This window comes from Coffea arabica, chromosome 5c (assembly GCF_036785885.1).
Source record: "Coffea arabica cultivar ET-39 chromosome 5c, Coffea Arabica ET-39 HiFi, whole genome shotgun sequence".
Taxonomy (NCBI): domain Eukaryota; kingdom Viridiplantae; phylum Streptophyta; class Magnoliopsida; order Gentianales; family Rubiaceae; genus Coffea; species Coffea arabica.
The window spans coordinates 41,324,507-41,341,870 of NC_092319.1; the positions used below are offsets into that span (position 1 = coordinate 41,324,507).

Genomic DNA, 17,364 nt, shown 5'->3' on the forward strand with positions numbered 1-17,364 from the left:
ATTTAAATAGAATATGAAATGTATGCAATTGTTCTTATAATTTAGGGCACGTGAAAGTGTTGTTAAAAAGTGAGATTTAGTAGCAATAGTTCAATATATGATAAAAACATCTCAATTATTTATAAACTACCACATTAATGGAAGTTGGATCCTGAAAAAAAAAAGTAGAAATCTATAGCATAAATTGAGTGACATATGGGTTCAATTAAATGTAACTGAATATTTAATTTGATAAGTAAATTAAATACTTACAAATATTTTGTATTTGATTTGATAATCTTCTATGAATGTGGAAACATTCTTCATACCAATTAACTCTAAGTATGAATGCCAGTATTGGGGATTTAATTAATTCTGCTGAATTTTGTGGAGTCCGTACTATAAATGCAAATGCACTATTTTTGCATGAATTAATGCATTCATTGAACACTGTACCTCAATTTTCCTAACAATTAAGAGCATATGGAATTCAAAATTATCATTTGTTTGAGAAAGTTTGTAAATAATATTGTATAAAAATATATATGTATAAATAATTTATACTTTCCCTTTTACATCTTTAAGATAAGAATCATCACACCGAAATATGAATCATGTGTGTTTGTCTTGAAGAGCGAGATATAGATTACCACTGGAATCTCTAACTTGTATATTAACATTGTATCTGTTAAGAAGAAAGTGTGACATACAATAAAAAAATGTAATTAAAATTAAAGATATATGAAAATAATTACCTGACAATAGTGTCAACTACGTCATTACAATAAATACATACCATTTTTGAAAAATGAGATTGATACAATTGTCCACAATTTTTGCATAACTCATGAAATGTTGTAAAACTAATAAACAACTATAGTATGAATAGAGATATTAGAGGAAAAGTAGAGCAATGGAGAATGATATTCTTGTGATTCCAACTAATACAAAAGGTCATCTCAAAGGGTGTCAATGTACCTCTATATATAGGTACTACAAGATTAAAGGTACATCAATTCTATTAAACACCCACTACTACAAGAATATGAAGAAACCTATGAAACGGTTTCTCCACTATATGAATAGATTTATGGATTGTAACTTCTATACATGATGTAATCATAAATCATGAATTAATCCTCTTGGGAATACAAAGGGACATCCATACTTTTAATTGTTTCATAACACTCCCCCTTGGATGTCTATTACACAAAGAATATGCCTCGTTAAAACCTTACTAGGGAAAAATCCAGTGGGACCAAAAACCCTAGTGAAGGAAAAAGAGTACACTATTCTTGTGTATTAATTTCTCCCCCTGATACAAACATCATTTGAGATCTTTTAATCGTTGCATTCCAATATTCTTTGCCAATTGCACTGAGATATGGTACTTCAGGACCAAGTATCTCTTCATCTTCCTCTCACGATCTAAAAGAATCTTTATTAGGATCTAATGATCTGACGATCATTGGAATACTTAATATATATGTCTTATCCATATAAAACCGCTTTAATACCTTTCGGGTATATGCAGTTTGGTAGACAAAAATTCTACATTTCAAATGCTCAATTTGTAAATCAAGGCAGAATTTTGTCTTTTCAAAATCTTTGATCTCAAATTCTTTTCTCAAATATTCAACATTATTTTAAATCTCTTCAGGAGTTCTAATCAAATTTAGATCATCAACATATACAGCAATTATCACAAAATTTGATCCATTTTTCTTAATAAAAACACATGGACATATTGGATCATTGGTATAACCTTCTTTTGTCAGACATTCATTGAGACGGTTATACCACATACGTCCAAATTGTTTGAGCCCATACAGAGACCTTTATAATTTAATAGAATAAATATTTTTAAGTTTTGATTTGCATGCTTCAGGCATGTTGAATCCTTCGGGGATTCTCATATAAATATTATTTTCAAAATTCCCACATAAATATGCAGTAACGATGTCCATTAGACGCATATCTAATTTCTCATGTATTGCAAAACTTCACAAGATATCTAAATGTAATAGCATCCACTACAGGTGAATACATTTCATTATAATCAAATCCAGACCTTTGTGAAAATTCTTGGGCTACAAGTCTTGCTTTATATCTCACAATTTCATTTTTCTCATTTCTTTTTCTTACAAATACCCATTTATATCCTACTGGCTTTACACCTTCAGGTATTTGGACTACAGGTCCAAAAACTTTTCTTGTAGCCAGTGAGTCCAATTCAGATTGGATCGCATCTTTCCATTTTGACCAATCATTTATACACTGACATTCATCAACCGATCTAGATTCATGATTCTCATCAACTTCTATAATATCAAGTGCTACATTTTATTAGGCTCCAATTAAATTTTTTTTATGATTTCATTCTCTTCAGAAATTGGCTCTTCAGGAGCAACCTCTTCAAGAGGTTGAATTTTGTCATGACATTTAATTTCCGGAGATATTTGAAATCAATTTATACCTTATTTAGATAGGCCGGCCTTAAATTTATTTGTAGCACTTGTGCATGTCCTTCAGGGACATCAATTATAATCAAGGTATTTCCTGCAGGAATAGTTGATTTAATAACTCTTCTGGAGTCGATAATATATCTGACAACTGGTTTGCAATTTTCTGCAAATGAATAATTTCTTGAACTTCCAGTTCACGTTATTTTGTATGAGGATCGAGGAAATCCAATTTTTCAGGTGATTTCCTTTCGGTTGATTTCTTCCTCCCCCTAATGTCGGGAATCATAACTCATCAGAATAAATAAATCATTTAATAGATCATTCATCAAATATTTTACGATATTTAATCGTAAAAAGTGATTCATACCCGACATAAATTCTAAATTTCTTTTGGAGCCATATATAATATAAAGGGGGTATGTATAAATACTTGTCGGCTCTCAAATATTCTCACTTTTGTCAAATCATATATCCATTGGGATCAGTAAACTTCTGATTTGCTGCAATTGATGATTATAAATCAAAATGAGAATGAAGACAACTATATCGATAACCATTTCTCTCTTGAATGGTTATTATAATATAATTAACCTTTATCTCACTTGATTTCTAAATATGATTTTTATTATTGTCTCATTTAATGTCTCAATTTGATATCCATTTCAATGGATATTCAAATTCAATAAATTTTTCGAGACATGGTAAAAAGTAGTACTTTATTCATGATAAACTTTTCTCCTACAGGGAGAAATATAGTAGTGGCTCTTCTGGAGGTTTCAATCACTTAAGCACTACCACTAATTGTGTTTGTCTCTTTTGTTGGAATATAGTTTATATAGTAGCACTTATTAATGAGACGCATATCATTATCACCATAATTCTTATGGGAGAAATATCATCACCATAATCCTTTGATTCCAAATATTTAACATCCATTTCTTCTTCAGGAAGAAAGGTCAATTACTATCATAAATTAAATCAAGCATCATACACCTTCAGAGTGTTTAAAGAAATTGGCCATGTGAAGATGCTATTATAATTTTGATTCGTCAAATGTACTTCGGGACAATTATCTTCAGAACCTTTATTTTCTTGTCCTTATCATTATTATCCCACTTCAAGTGGTAACTTTTTCTCTTGTCATGGTAAAATATATATTTACCAAAATCATAGTCATAGCATCAACCATAACTAGTAAATTGAAATTTAGTCGCATTCACTTCTGGGAATGGACTAGAACTAGTATGCAATAAGTACAAAATACTTCTCAAATTTTCTTTCAATATTGCTACTACAAGAGCATATTTGAGAAATGTGTAGAGAATATTATTTTCAACTAAGAAATAATTCTAAACATAGCAGAATTATGTTCTTGTAGCCATAGGTAAATTTATCATACCAGACTTTTGAAATAATGACCATCTTCTGGTGGCCAAATCTTTTTGTTAAAGAACAATCATCTTCAGGTGATCGAATCTTTTTCTTTAAATATTTCAAAGGACAAGTAGATCCTCAAATATAATTGATTTTCTATAATAGCATCTCCAAAATTCATTGCATCAGAATATAAGTATTTATAACAAATAATTATAAAGATAAATAAGTAGAATTAAAAGGAGAAATATTACCTCAAAGATGTCAAACAATATATGTTTTTGTTTAGTGGTTGCTCAACAGTAGGTACTTGTATTTTGCGATAATTCAAATATTAGCCATAAGAAATTGAAATAAATTTATGTGTCAAAAATTTACCTCAATAAGTAGACAGAAGTTGCCGAAAAAATACGGACAAAATCTCTTGTTTCACTTTTACTCAAGGTAGAGGCTCCGTTTTCACCTTTTGCTCAAAAGTAGAAACTCGTGCTGATAACGTGTTGTAAAACTAATAAACAACTATAGTATGAATAGAGATATTAGAGGAAAAGTAGAGCAATGGAGAATGATATTCTTATGATTCCAACTAATACAAAAGGTCATCTCAAAGGGTGTCAATGTACCTCTATATATAGGTACTACAAGATTAAAGGTACATCAATTCTATTAAACACCCACTACTACAAGAATATGAAGAAACCTATGAAACGGTTTCTCCACTATATGAATAGATTTATGGATTGTAACTTCTATACATAATGTAATCATAAATCATGAATTAATCCTCTTGGGAATACAAAGGGACATCCATACTTTTAATTGTTTCATAACATGAAACATATTGTCTATGTTAACGCTTTGAATGTAAGAAAGTATCCTTAAATATTTAACCTAAAACCATTCAAAAAACGTATAGATTACAATCATTAATTCAAAATAATATGTAGATAATTGTTCATCATATATATATATATATATATAATAATAATAATAAAGTCGTATCTTCATTCTTATCGTTTCATGTTTTCTCTTTTCTACGTGGCTTAACGAGACGGCAAGTAGTTTCCTACGTGACTTGCTCCTTTTTTGTTTAGATGTATATCAATTCTTATTTCCTATAAGACGTTTTAAATTTCAAAAGAATTGTTATCATTACAAGAAATAGAAAAGTAACTAATTTCAAAATGAACTATTAATAACAGAAGTCAATATCTGGTGTTGGAAATAGGATTCTTAATAGGATTCTCATTCTGAATGCATTAATTAATTTTATTTCATTTAAAATAAATATTGCTACAGACATTGAGATAAATACATTAAGTTGCTTAGACTTCCTTTTTGTGAAATATCCAATTTATTTTAGTGCTAAAAGATCAAAATGCATAGTATAATTGTGTTTAGATGCATTTTACAACTATTAAAAAAATAGATATTTATTATGTTACAATTATTAGGTGTGTTTAAGAATTATATATGAATATTTTGATCATAAAATATATAACTTCATCTTAATACCGGCAAAAAATTGACTACTAGAGGTATAAAAGTGTCACAAGGACTTACATTCGAGGGTGCAAGTGTAATTAATCCAAAAAGATAATGCTTATTACCATTGGCCGAGGTAAAAGGTCACTACATAAGATGCTAATATACTGCTTTACTCAAGACATAGTGCATAGCATGAAATTTATGTAAAATCTGTCATGATAACGCACTTTTATTTCCTATAAGAATTCTTAATATTATAGGATTCTTATTTCCTACCCAAAGTTACGTATTTCAAGATAAACCTACTTTTAATGTTATTAGCAATATCTTTTTATATCCTTATCAATTCTTATTTCTTATGCTTACACTTAGAGGTGTCAAAATGGGCGATTTGGACGGGTTTGAATTGGGTAAAATGGGTAATGGATATAAGCGAGTCAATCCATTTATATCCATTTAATTAGATGGGTATAAATGGGTAAGTCAAAAAATGAATTGGGTAACCTAATTACCCATTTATAACCCATTTATTTTAACTTTTGTAAACTCATTTAAATTCATTTTTGCAAACTAAATTATCAATTAATACCGTCCTTTGCACCCATCATTAGTTTTAAATATTTACTTATAATGTTCAATAAGCCTAATTATCAATTTTTTCCCTATCCGTACTTTATGTTACAAAATTACATGCTATTTAATAATTGAATAATAAGAATATAAAAATTTGAACTAAGTACTATAAAAGTTAACATAAAAACTTAATCCAAAAATTTTGAATTCCTAACACTTTTTTCATGTATAAATTTAAAATTTCATTTTGGAAGGATAAGAAAAGAGGTTAAAACTTATCATAAATTGGTAATGCTGAAAAAGGAGCAAGTTAACAAACAAAGAGAAAATAAAATAATAAAATAAAACCAACAAATAACAATAATAATGAAACAAAAGTAGTTAACATCGTGACAAAATGCAAAATCTGAAAAAAAAATGTGTGGGGGAAGAGAGGAGATTTGGGGAAAGACAATTTTAAATGGGTTAATTGGATTTGATGGGTTACCCAATAATACCCATTTATTAAATGGGTATTATTGGGTAACCCATTTATACCCATATACAAAAATTTAAGATACCCATACCCATCTATTCATGAGCGGGTATGGGTAAATTTAATTAAATGGGTTGATTTGCCACCTATACCTACACTACATATAGCCTCTAATATATTGATTTCAAGCATCAAATTTATGGTTAGGTATTTCCAGTGCAAGCAGTTGGCATATTAAAGCATCGATTTTGGGTTTCCACTCTTCTTGATTATCAGGTACATTTTCTTTCAATACATTTTTTTTTAAAAAAGGCAAGTTGATCTTCAATTGTAAAAGTTTATTAACATATCTTGAATTTTGTTTTTTTTTTCTATTTGTTTTGTATGAAGACATAGGATTAGTAACATATCTTGAATTTTGTTTTTTTTTTGTTTTTATTTTCTGTTTGTTTTGTATGAAGACATAGGATTTAAACAAGTACTTTCAGCATTATTTTTGTACGATTTTTGCTAACATGTTTGTTAATTGAATTTGGTGATCAAATACGTATTAAGTAATTCAAACAATTAGAGTTATTTGAATGGATTTTAAATGCTTCATCAGATTCCTCAATCCAAGCATAAGAGTTGATATTGAAATGCTAGAAATTTAACCTTGGGCGGTCACCTTAGGCTTAGATAAACAGGTATACTCTATATACCGGTGACGTACTTGCGTTTAGAATAATCACAAAGAATTCCAGCGCTAATCTCCTTTACCTGAATTCCACTGTTTCTTTTCCTTTTTGTTCCCTTAGACTGATTTACAGTTCGATAGCTTAATCTCTTTGCATAATTTACTGATTATATCCCACGATGTTGAAACTCCGTATTAAGTGTGGGGATAATCTGGCTGCAAAGAAAGAATCTAATACGTTATTAAACAAAGCCCAGTCGGCAAACTTGACAGGTTTTCATGATAAATTTGTGTGATGTGATTAGATCAACAATGAAACCGTTTTTTGTAAGTATTCTCAAAAAACAAATAGTAATAATGCTACTAATCACGTTGTGAAGTTACAGGATGAACAGCTAATACGCTAATGTTCGAAATCATGAATTTTTTTTCCCAAAAGAAAAGCTAAATTTAGGCATTATTATTTCTGGAATACTAAGTAAAGTATGTCATTGGAGTACTCTTGCTTTGGTTCAAGTTCATTGTTGTGCAGCTAAATTGCCTTGAACTAAATAAAATAGCCATCGTATTTGAATAGAGAAAATGATTTGTAACCTTTGATTTGTACTCGTGGGTATTGTGTATGATTGAAATTGCAATCTTTGGAAGCTACGAGTCTTGCTTCCAATTATATGGGATCGTGTATTGTTACACGGTCAGCAATCTTGCCAGCTATACATATGCGTATGCTGTATTGGCTTTGGGTTATCTTGGCGTGTAGATTTCACCCGAGGAAATGAGATATTTACTGAACAAACTAGAATTCAAGAAGTTTAATTCTATCTAACTCAAATCGATTTACGTAATTTTTATTGCACTTGGGATTTGGCATAAATCTAGATAATTTTGGTATAAACCATCAAATTAGGCGTACGAATTGATAAATTCAAATTTATATCTAACTACACGAATTTATATCAAAAGTTGTAAAAATTATACGATACGAACCTATTTGAATCGGACAGAACAGAATCTAGGAGATCCCCGATCTTTTCTTTTCTTTTCCTTCTACAGTCAGAAAAATGAATGTATGGTGAATTCAGGTACATCTTCTTTCCACTGCGTCTGCATTCCTTCCAGTTTGTACAGGCAGGCTCTTCTAGAATTGGACATCTAAATTCATTCATATGCAACAAAGTTTTTTTATCTTGTCTTAATAATCAAAAGTACGTTATGCTTACTTTTTCCATCAAATAATTTATTATTATATGCTAAATTATTTTAATTATTTATTAAAATTTTTTATTATATGCTAAATTATGTTACTTATACAAATTAGGACATGTACAATGAATATAACTTCTAAATTTAGATTCTTATTTTTGTTGATGTAATTATATGTTTACAAAAATTAAGTTTCTACCATATATTAAAATGCAATCAAATATCAAATATATGTATATCTATATATATGTGTGTGCATGAATGTGTGCGCATCAAATTCATGGTTAGGTATTTCCAGTGCAAGCGGTTGGCACATTAAAGCATCGATTTTGGGTTTCCACTCTTAATTATCAAGTACATCTTCTTTCAATACATATTTTTTTTTAAAAAGGCATGTTGATCTTCAATTGTAAGAGGTTAGTAACATATCTGAAATTTTTTTGTTTTATTTTTTGTTTGTTTTGTATGAAGACGTAGGAATTGATTTAACATGCATGTTTTCAGTCCCAAAATGTAATTGATTGAATGTTATATATTTTAATTGGTTCAATGACCACTTTGGGTAAAATAAATTTTTTACTGTCCCAAGTAGATAACTCTAAATAATTGAGTAATAAAATTATGCCACCTGCTCTTTGTAAGCAAAACATGACAAAACGAGCAAGTTCCAGAAAAATTGTCAAATGAAATTTCCATCGAATTTCTTTAATTGGTCACATGCATCGAATCAGAAATAAGTTTTAAGGGAATTACACATGCAGTCATGCACGCATCAGTATATTGAAATGGGTGCACCCATTCTGTGGATAGCCTTGGAGTCTTTCTTTTGACTCATTAATGCATGATAATTTATTACGACTTTATTATACCGAAATAAAGTAATGATGTGCTATATACAGTTGTCAATAGTCTTACAAAACAAGGACTGGCTACGTATATAGTCTATTTGCATTTCCCTACAACGAGTCAATCATATTTATCCTCCATAGTTTTGAAAATTTATTTTGGTTCCTTTTGCGAAACTTATGTATGTTGGTGTTCAAGGGTCAACGCAACAAGATTTTCATGGGCATAATATATAGTCAACTAACTCTACAAATACAATTTACTATAAAATTATTACCCACTTTAATACACCAAATATCATAAAAAGTGTGGCTAATTAAATGTACAATATTTTATTTTAGCTCAAATTAACATTATTGTATCATTGCACATTTATAGTTACACTTAATTTATTTAATGGTATTTATGTAGGAATCATGAATCAATCACGAGTTTTTAAAATTTCATTCAAGACACTATTGAATGAAATATTGGATTCATACAATATACCATTACCAGAGTGGACCTACGAGAATAATGCCAACAAGGCATGGAAAGCACTGATATCTTTATTAAATGTTTGTTTAATATTTTCATATAAATTGTGCCAACAAGGCATGGAAAGCACTGATATCTTTATTAAATGTTTGTTTAATATTTTCATATAAATTGTTTATAAGTAATTAAGATAAGATTGTTATTAGGATTGATAGCACTGCTCCTCAAACTATTGAGGTTTTACATCCTTAAAAAACGTGAGAAGTTATACAGCAACTAATGTTCAAGAATCGAAAATTATTATCAGAAATATATCAAATAATGGCCGGTGTTCAAACAAAGGTACAATTAAAGTTACAAGTTACAATTATAGCACATTAGTTTTCACAATTAAAAATATTTATTATTTAAATTGACTGCTTAGATCTTTTCATTTCTCTAGGAATTGGTTTACCCTTCCAAAGTGACGATTCTGAAGGTTGATTTCAATAGTCAACTGTACTACAAAATATGTCCCAAATGTTAGAGAAAAGTGACATTAGAAGGATCTAATTTTGTGTGCAATGCTTGCAATCAAAATGTGGAGTATCCTAAATTGAGGTATGTCGTAGGTGTTAACCTTTTTATCATTTTAATTGTTACAATATCTACATAAACATAACTTTTAGAATGTGTATTTATACATATATATGTTAAAAGTCTTGGCAAGTGATGCAATCGGTAGTGCTTGGTTGATTATATTTGATCAAGAAGCTGAAAGAATAATGGAACACAAACTTTCTTTTGTGCTTGAAGAATTTAACAAGGTAAACTTATATCTAATGTTTAAAAATATTTTTAATAATAGTAGACAATTCGACACTTATCTAAGCCGTTGAATATTCTAACAAAAAAAAAATCTATTATGCATTTCATTTTCAGGAAGGATTTAGCAATGAAATCGTGTCATCAATTATAAATACGATCACGTGGAAATCTTTTGTGTTCCAAATCAAGTTGAACAATTATAATTTGGAACAAGGTAGTAATAAATTTATAGTGACTAGATGGTTCCACTGTGATTTCGAGAGGGAAACGCATTTCATGCTTTCACGGTAATGTGCAATAAATTTCTCTTATATTTCACATATTATATCTCACATAATATTTTTGTCTTTAATTTTGATAAATCATTATCAAATTGGTGGAACCGACAACCAATACCAACCTGAAGCATTTTCTTCCCAGATCCCAATTAGTATAACAGATGATTCTAATCAATAACATTTCAATACACTTCATATGAATCATTCATCAGAGGGTTCAACAAAAATCACAGAAGAAGGGAATCCTCATAAAAAGATTTGCATGAGAAGGTAGATTTAATATAGTATTTTACTTTCTTAAATTATAATCTTTACATATTGTTATACACAATCTTGAATGCGATAAGTCATTTTTTTCCAGTACTTAGTTATCCTACTTTGCTATCATGCAGCGATAATGGAAAATCAATAAATGCTGATTTGCATGAACAGATCGAGGAGAATGTTCAAACAAAAGAAAAACAAAAAAAAGTTTCTGAAGAATAGATTATTATTTGATACTATTTACTGTACTTTTTATTTATTTTCAAGTTTTTGAATGTTATGATATTGTTGAATGCCATTTTTTCTATTTTTGAATTATTATTCACTGAATTAGATGTTCAAATTTATATTATAAGAATACTTTATATTACAATGCGCACATAGTAACATACTTAAGACAAGTTATAATAGATTATACATTAAATTTGTATTTTATATCGATATTTTTATAAAATTAACTAAATAGTTTATTATTTTTCGATGATTCCCGTTCAACGAACGGGTACAAAACTAATTAATTAATTAATTAAGAGAATTTTTAACATAGATGTGATACCAAATTAAGTTGAGGGTTAAGATCGATATCAGAAAAAGGTTGAAAGAGATGGTAAATTGCGATTTTTGATGAAATTAATTTTTGTTATCTCTTATTACTAGGTTGGAGGAGTTTTAATCGAAGTGTAATTGCTAATTGGAGGAGTATTAATTGGAGTGGTAAGGTATGTGAAGAGAGGAGTGTTAGTTGGAGTAGAATTCTTGTTTGATGGAAACATGATTATGTGTTTCAAACGTGGACATGATATATTTTATGAAATAAATTAAACGTGAAATGCTAGAAAAATGGAATGAGAGTGGAAAGATGTGTGGAGGCTTATTGCTAAAAATCCTTTCTCAAATTTATATAAATATAGATTTTTAATTAATCTTACCTTTTCCAAAATCTAATATCTAAAGTAAATTTTAACGAGCATTCATTGTGCACCCATTAATTAGACATACTGTACTAAAGAAGGAGAAGTAACAAAACCAAGCTAATCTCTCCTTATCGAATCGTACTAATTATGTGCTTAAATGAGCTTATTTTATACCATATTTTACGTCAATTCATGACAATTGTAACTATGTATTGTAGTCGGTACATAAGGAGCATTGGACTTACAAAATTTGATACTTCCACCTAATTAGAGTTTTTTGTGCCGAGTGATGTGATAACATGGGCTAAATTCACACCTTTCATTCCAAATCCACACCCACTCATTGACGACTTGTCATATGATATGATAAAAGAAAAAATAAAAGAATTCAGTGATAACTTGTACAATTAATATAAAAACTTGTACACAGTGTAGATTGGATGAACGAGTATATATCGAGCCTTTCTCTTTCAATTATCTGATAATTCAAGATTTGGTCTCGTAAGTTGAGTTCTTTCTGGTTTAATTTGATTGATGTAACTTTTATAATTTTTCGTGTAAACTCAAATAATTTAAGTATAAATTTGAATTTGTCAACTCGTACAATTAAGTTGGTGTAAATTTCACAATTATACCAAAACTATATGAATTTACGCCAAATGTGGTACGAATTATCCGACTCAATCAATTTGAATTGGACATAACTCAACTTATTCTGAAATCCATAATTTGGAAACAATATGACCCTAACATGAATAACATAATTCGTCTTCACACCATGGCCATCAGTATCCTCCCAAAAACTGGAAACTAAGGAATCCTTAGACATGCACCACTTCTAGTTCTAGCCCAAGATTCCTCGAAGTATGACTTCTGTGGTTTCTTCCCATAGTATCAACGATTCCACACAAGAATCTCGCGGCTCATGTATATAAACGGTCCTGCGAATCCTGCAATAGTCCAACACGTCTCTCCATTCATTCATATCACACAAGGTTTGCTCAATTCCCCCTCAATTTCTCCTCTCCCTTATTTCCCCTGCTGCGCCAAAGGGTACCGTCGGACTGATCTTTTAGTTTCTTTTACTCTCTCAATTTTGGGTTTTGAGTGTATATGATGACTCTTCTTGTTGAACGATGAGATAGCATGAAATTCTTGCGTCAAAGTTTTATTTTGGTTTGTTGCTTTTTCTTATCCTAATTCCATGCTGGATTGAATAAAAACAGAATAAGGGTAGCGTTTTTCTTCACCATTAGCTCCAAAATAACTGAAGAGTTCAATTGTTTTTCCATCTTTTTGTCTGTATCAGAACATTCTAATGTTACTGTCATCACAGCATGAACTGCTTTTAGGGGTTTTGCAGAATTCATGTCGTTTTTCTGTTATGAATTGCTTCTTTAGGTTTACGTAGCATATAACTTTCAAGGAGCTTTCTGAGGGTGATCAGCAGAAATGGATACAGATAATGGAAGTGGAGGTGGTCCAGTTAGGCTTGAGGTCTGTTGGTAATACTCTTGATTTTCAATGTCCTATTAATATTTTATTTCACATGATAATTTCTTTTTCTCCCTTTGGCAGGGAAAATTTGCTGCAATGGCAGTCTGTTGGCTTCTTGGAAATGGCTGCTTGTTTTCTTGGAATAGTATGCTGACAATAGAGGATTATTATGTCTACTTATTTCCGGTAATCGCATATGTCATTGAAGAATCTGTTGGTTATCAATGTTGATTTCTAGCCCGACTTGAAGCTTTTCCTTAATTGATACTTAGTTTTGTAGATGTTTCTATCTTTTAGAATTACATGTATAAAGGGCATTCTCCTGATCGCAATACTAGCTTCTTCCTCAATCAGAGTACCCTATAGCCAGATCATTCCTGGAAAAAAACATTGACATTGTGCCTACTTCATTATAGTGCAAAAGTTTTTGTTCTTTAAGGAAGGTTTTTCACTAATTGAATCCCTGAAATTGATCCAATCATATGTATCTTTGGATGTTTAATGGAAGCACCTTGTCTTGGATTTGCCATGTTCTGTTACAACAATAAACACCTCATGAAACTGCTAATTTTACTGCCTTGTCGGCTTAAAAGTTTGTCAATCATAATCCATGAGTTTTGCTTTAATTTCTCGGTGTTGTATGGTCAATTTTCATTCATTGTTTGGCATAGTGACAGCACCAACTAAACTTCTTTACTCTTTCCAATCCTTGACTGAAAGTAAGATAATGGCTTTGTGTTCTACTCTGCTTTTCTTCAGTTATTAATCTGATATCTTTTGATTTTCCTCAAAAGCAAGTTCATGTCGTAATGTTTTTCAACCAGCATTTTAAGAGAAACATTTCATAAAGAAAGGTATCTCTATTAAGAATGCAGAAGTAGCATGCCATGTGGACTAAACATTATGCAGACCTAAACTGTAATATCAGTTGTTAGCACAAACAAATGCAAGACAATATTACCTTGTGAATGATGGACAATACCTAAAGCAGCAAACCCCAACTTACTCACTCAAAGGTCTTCAGAGAAACAAGTTATTCCTAGTCTTTTAATGTTTTCATGCCGTTCTTGGAATAATCCATAGTAATAAGACAGCAATCAGATTCCAACTTCAATTAGGAAAATCAAACATGGGTCTCATAACCCCAGTTGTCAGATGGCACGGTTTGTGGTTGTCCTTATTGGAGGTATGAGCATTTGTAGTTGACCAAGTGAATGTTTTCTTCTCTGCAGAGTTACCATCCCTCAAGGGTTCTTACTCTTGTATATCAGCCATTTGCACTAGGAACCCTGGCAGTGCTAGCATACAATGAGGCAAAGATCGATACAAGAAAGAGAAATCTTTTTGGATACAGTCTTTTCTTTGTTAGCACGCTTTTAGTACTTGTTGTAAGTATTATTCTCTTTCTATTCATTCCGTTGGATTTAATGTTAAGCTTTACATTATACGTGAAAGAATGTAATTTTTAGGCAAGTGCACTTACTTGTATCATATACATAATTTCACCATAGCTCTTGGAAAAAAAATGTGTCTTTTAGTAGAAGACATTTACTGGTTTCAGTTATTTCCAGTTCCCCCATTATCCATTATACTGCATATCAACAGTATTTGAACTTAATTTGATTTTTACGTTCAATTGCTCCAATAGCTGGATTTAGCCACATCTGGAAGGGGTGGAATTGGAACATTTATTGGAATTTGTGTTGTCAGCGGTGCTTTTGGAATCGCTGATGCTCATGTTCAGGGTGGAATGGTCGGAGATCTCTCATTCATGCTACCAGAGTTCATTCAGGTTAGTTCTCTTTTCTCGTGTTCTGCTGTATCTGAATAGTTCTTTCTTCTGGAATCTTTGTATGACATTCTTTAATTTGATTGCTTTAGTCTTTTCTGGCGGGGTTAGCTGCATCTGGCGCACTAACATCTGCTTTGAGGTTGATTACCAAAGCGGCATTTGAAAATTCCAAGGATGGCCTTCGAAAGGGAGCCAGTAAGTTATGATTTCCCTTTTCTGTGGTTAGTCTTTTCTGATTGTGTTATTTTGTTCATATAATCAAGCCTACAGTTGACAAATAACTGCAGTTCTATTCTTTGCTGTTTCAACATTCTTTGAGCTTCTCTGTGTCCTTCTTTACGCATTTGTCTTCCCCAAGCTACCAATCGTGAAGTACTATCGTTCTAAGGCAGCCTCAGAGGGATCAAAAACTGTTTCTGCTGACCTTGCTGCAGGCGGAATTCATAGGCAGCCTGAACAAGTATAAGCTCTTTTAATGTATTAGTGAATTCAAGATCTCGGTAGTGACTTTATCAATCTTCTTTATCACCATTTCAGGTTGGTCAAGATCCTAAACAGCCCGAAAGATTGAGCAACAAACAACTACTAGTTCAGAACATTGATTATGCATTAGATATGTTTCTGATATACGTTCTAACACTCTCTATATTCCCTGGATTTTTATCCGAGGATACTGGATCACACAGCTTGGGAAGCTGGTAAGTCTGCTTGACCACAGCTGCTTGGTTTTTTTTTTTTTTTTTTTTTTTTTTTTTTTGGTGCTTTCTCACTCATGAACGTGGAACAGAGCTGTTGCAACTGTCTTGTATTTTTCGTCTGTGAACTTCTGTTGTTATCTAGACCAAACTGAGGACTTTGTGAAATATGTCATTCCAGGTATGCCCTTGTCTTGATTGCAATGTATAATGTCTGGGATCTCATAGGTAGATGTATACCTCTTTGGAAACGCATAAAGCTGGAATCGCGCCGGGGACTTACAACAGCAATTCTCTCTAGATTCTTGCTCATTCCTGCCTTCTATTTCACAGCTAAGTATGGTGATCAGGGCTGGATGATAACGCTTACCTCTTTTCTGGGGTTAAGTAATGGCTACCTTACAGTGTGTGTCCTTACTTCTGCCCCAAAGGGATACAAGGCATGTTTGGATTTAACATATTTATTTTAACTAATCTTCCTAGCATCCGCACAGTATTCTTATAGAACTTTTGGCAATCTGATTTTTGCAGGGACCAGAACAGAATGCCTTGGGAAATATACTAGTATTGTTTCTCCTAGGAGGTATATCTGCAGGGGTTACTCTTGATTGGTTATGGCTCATAGGCAAAGGCTGGTGAGCATTGTCACTAATAGTTTTTCAGTTTTTCCTACAATCTGCTCCTCAAGTTAGGTATAATAGGGTGAGCCATTCCTAGTATTGTTTCTCCTTTGATGTAAGGTGAATTTTATTGCCATAGCAATCAATTTATACATAAGCTCCTTAGATAGTTGGGGAAAAATATGACTCCAAGAAATCTTAAGGCTTACAGAGCAGGGTCTTTTGCTTTCACACCCTGTTCGCACTTTTATGTTCTTGGTTGTTTTTTTGATCAGCTGTTCAGTCAAAACTTTGCATTAGACAATTGATATCCTTGTGTTTCTCAAGAATGGCTGAAAGATATTTGTAACTGCTTGCTGAAATTTTTGCGCAACGGATCTTCTGTCCCACACTCTGTGCCACTCTCTGTCCCACTTTTTATTATATTGCTATTTCTCTTATATAAACACCATGTTTTAGTTCTTTTTTGTTTCCTTAAGATTTAATAACTATTAATTCAGTAAAAAATAAATACAATCGCTTCAAAAAAGTAATATATAATAGAAAATTAAAAAATACAGTAGAAAATTTATAAAAAACCTCATTTTTTATGCATTTTGATTTTTTTGAGTTTAATAAATTTTGTGTATTACTGAATTAATAATTATTGGATCTTAAGGAAACAAAAAAGAACTAAAACATGATGTTTATGTAGGAGAAATAGCAATATAATAAAAAGTGGGACAGGGAGTGGCACAGAGTGTGGGACAGAAGATTCGTTGCGAAATTTTTGCCACTGATTCTAACTGTTTATAGACCAAATGGTACATTTCTTTCTTTTTGAAATAATTAAAAAATCACCAAACTTTTGTTTTGTAGACCAAACGGATCTTATTTGATCTATTATTCTGATTTTCATTTTACTATGTAAATAAAACAACTCAGTTATCACCTTTCAAATC

General features: G+C 31.1%; 1 protein-coding gene across 1 annotated transcript; it reads left to right on the forward strand.

The window, feature by feature from the left end:
• Nucleotides 1–12,570: 12,570 nt before the first annotated feature.
• On the forward strand, nucleotides 12,571–16,812 carry LOC113690198 (equilibrative nucleotide transporter 3-like). Its single transcript, XM_027208024.2, has 10 exons — nucleotides 12,571–12,814; nucleotides 13,221–13,316; nucleotides 13,398–13,502; nucleotides 14,549–14,704; nucleotides 14,965–15,108; nucleotides 15,198–15,303; nucleotides 15,396–15,568; nucleotides 15,646–15,806; nucleotides 15,985–16,243; nucleotides 16,335–16,812. The coding sequence occupies exons 2-10, from the start codon at nucleotides 13,272–13,274 to the stop codon at nucleotides 16,440–16,442; spliced, it is 1,257 nt and encodes a 418-aa protein (XP_027063825.1). The 5' UTR covers nucleotides 12,571–12,814; nucleotides 13,221–13,271; the 3' UTR covers nucleotides 16,443–16,812.
• The last annotated feature ends 552 nt before the right edge of the window (nucleotides 16,813–17,364 follow it).

Excerpts from the sequence above, each read along its gene's own strand:
- LOC113690198 (XM_027208024.2), top strand. The coding sequence starts at position 13,272 with ATGGATACAGATAATGGAAGTGGAGGTGGTCCAGTTAGGCTTGAG. Across the intron at positions 13,503-14,548 it reads ATTATGTCTACTTATTTCCG|AGTTACCATCCCTCAAGGGT; the intron begins GTAATCGCATAT and ends TCTTCTCTGCAG. Across the intron at positions 15,569-15,645 it reads TTCATAGGCAGCCTGAACAA|GTTGGTCAAGATCCTAAACA; the intron begins GTATAAGCTCTT and ends TCACCATTTCAG.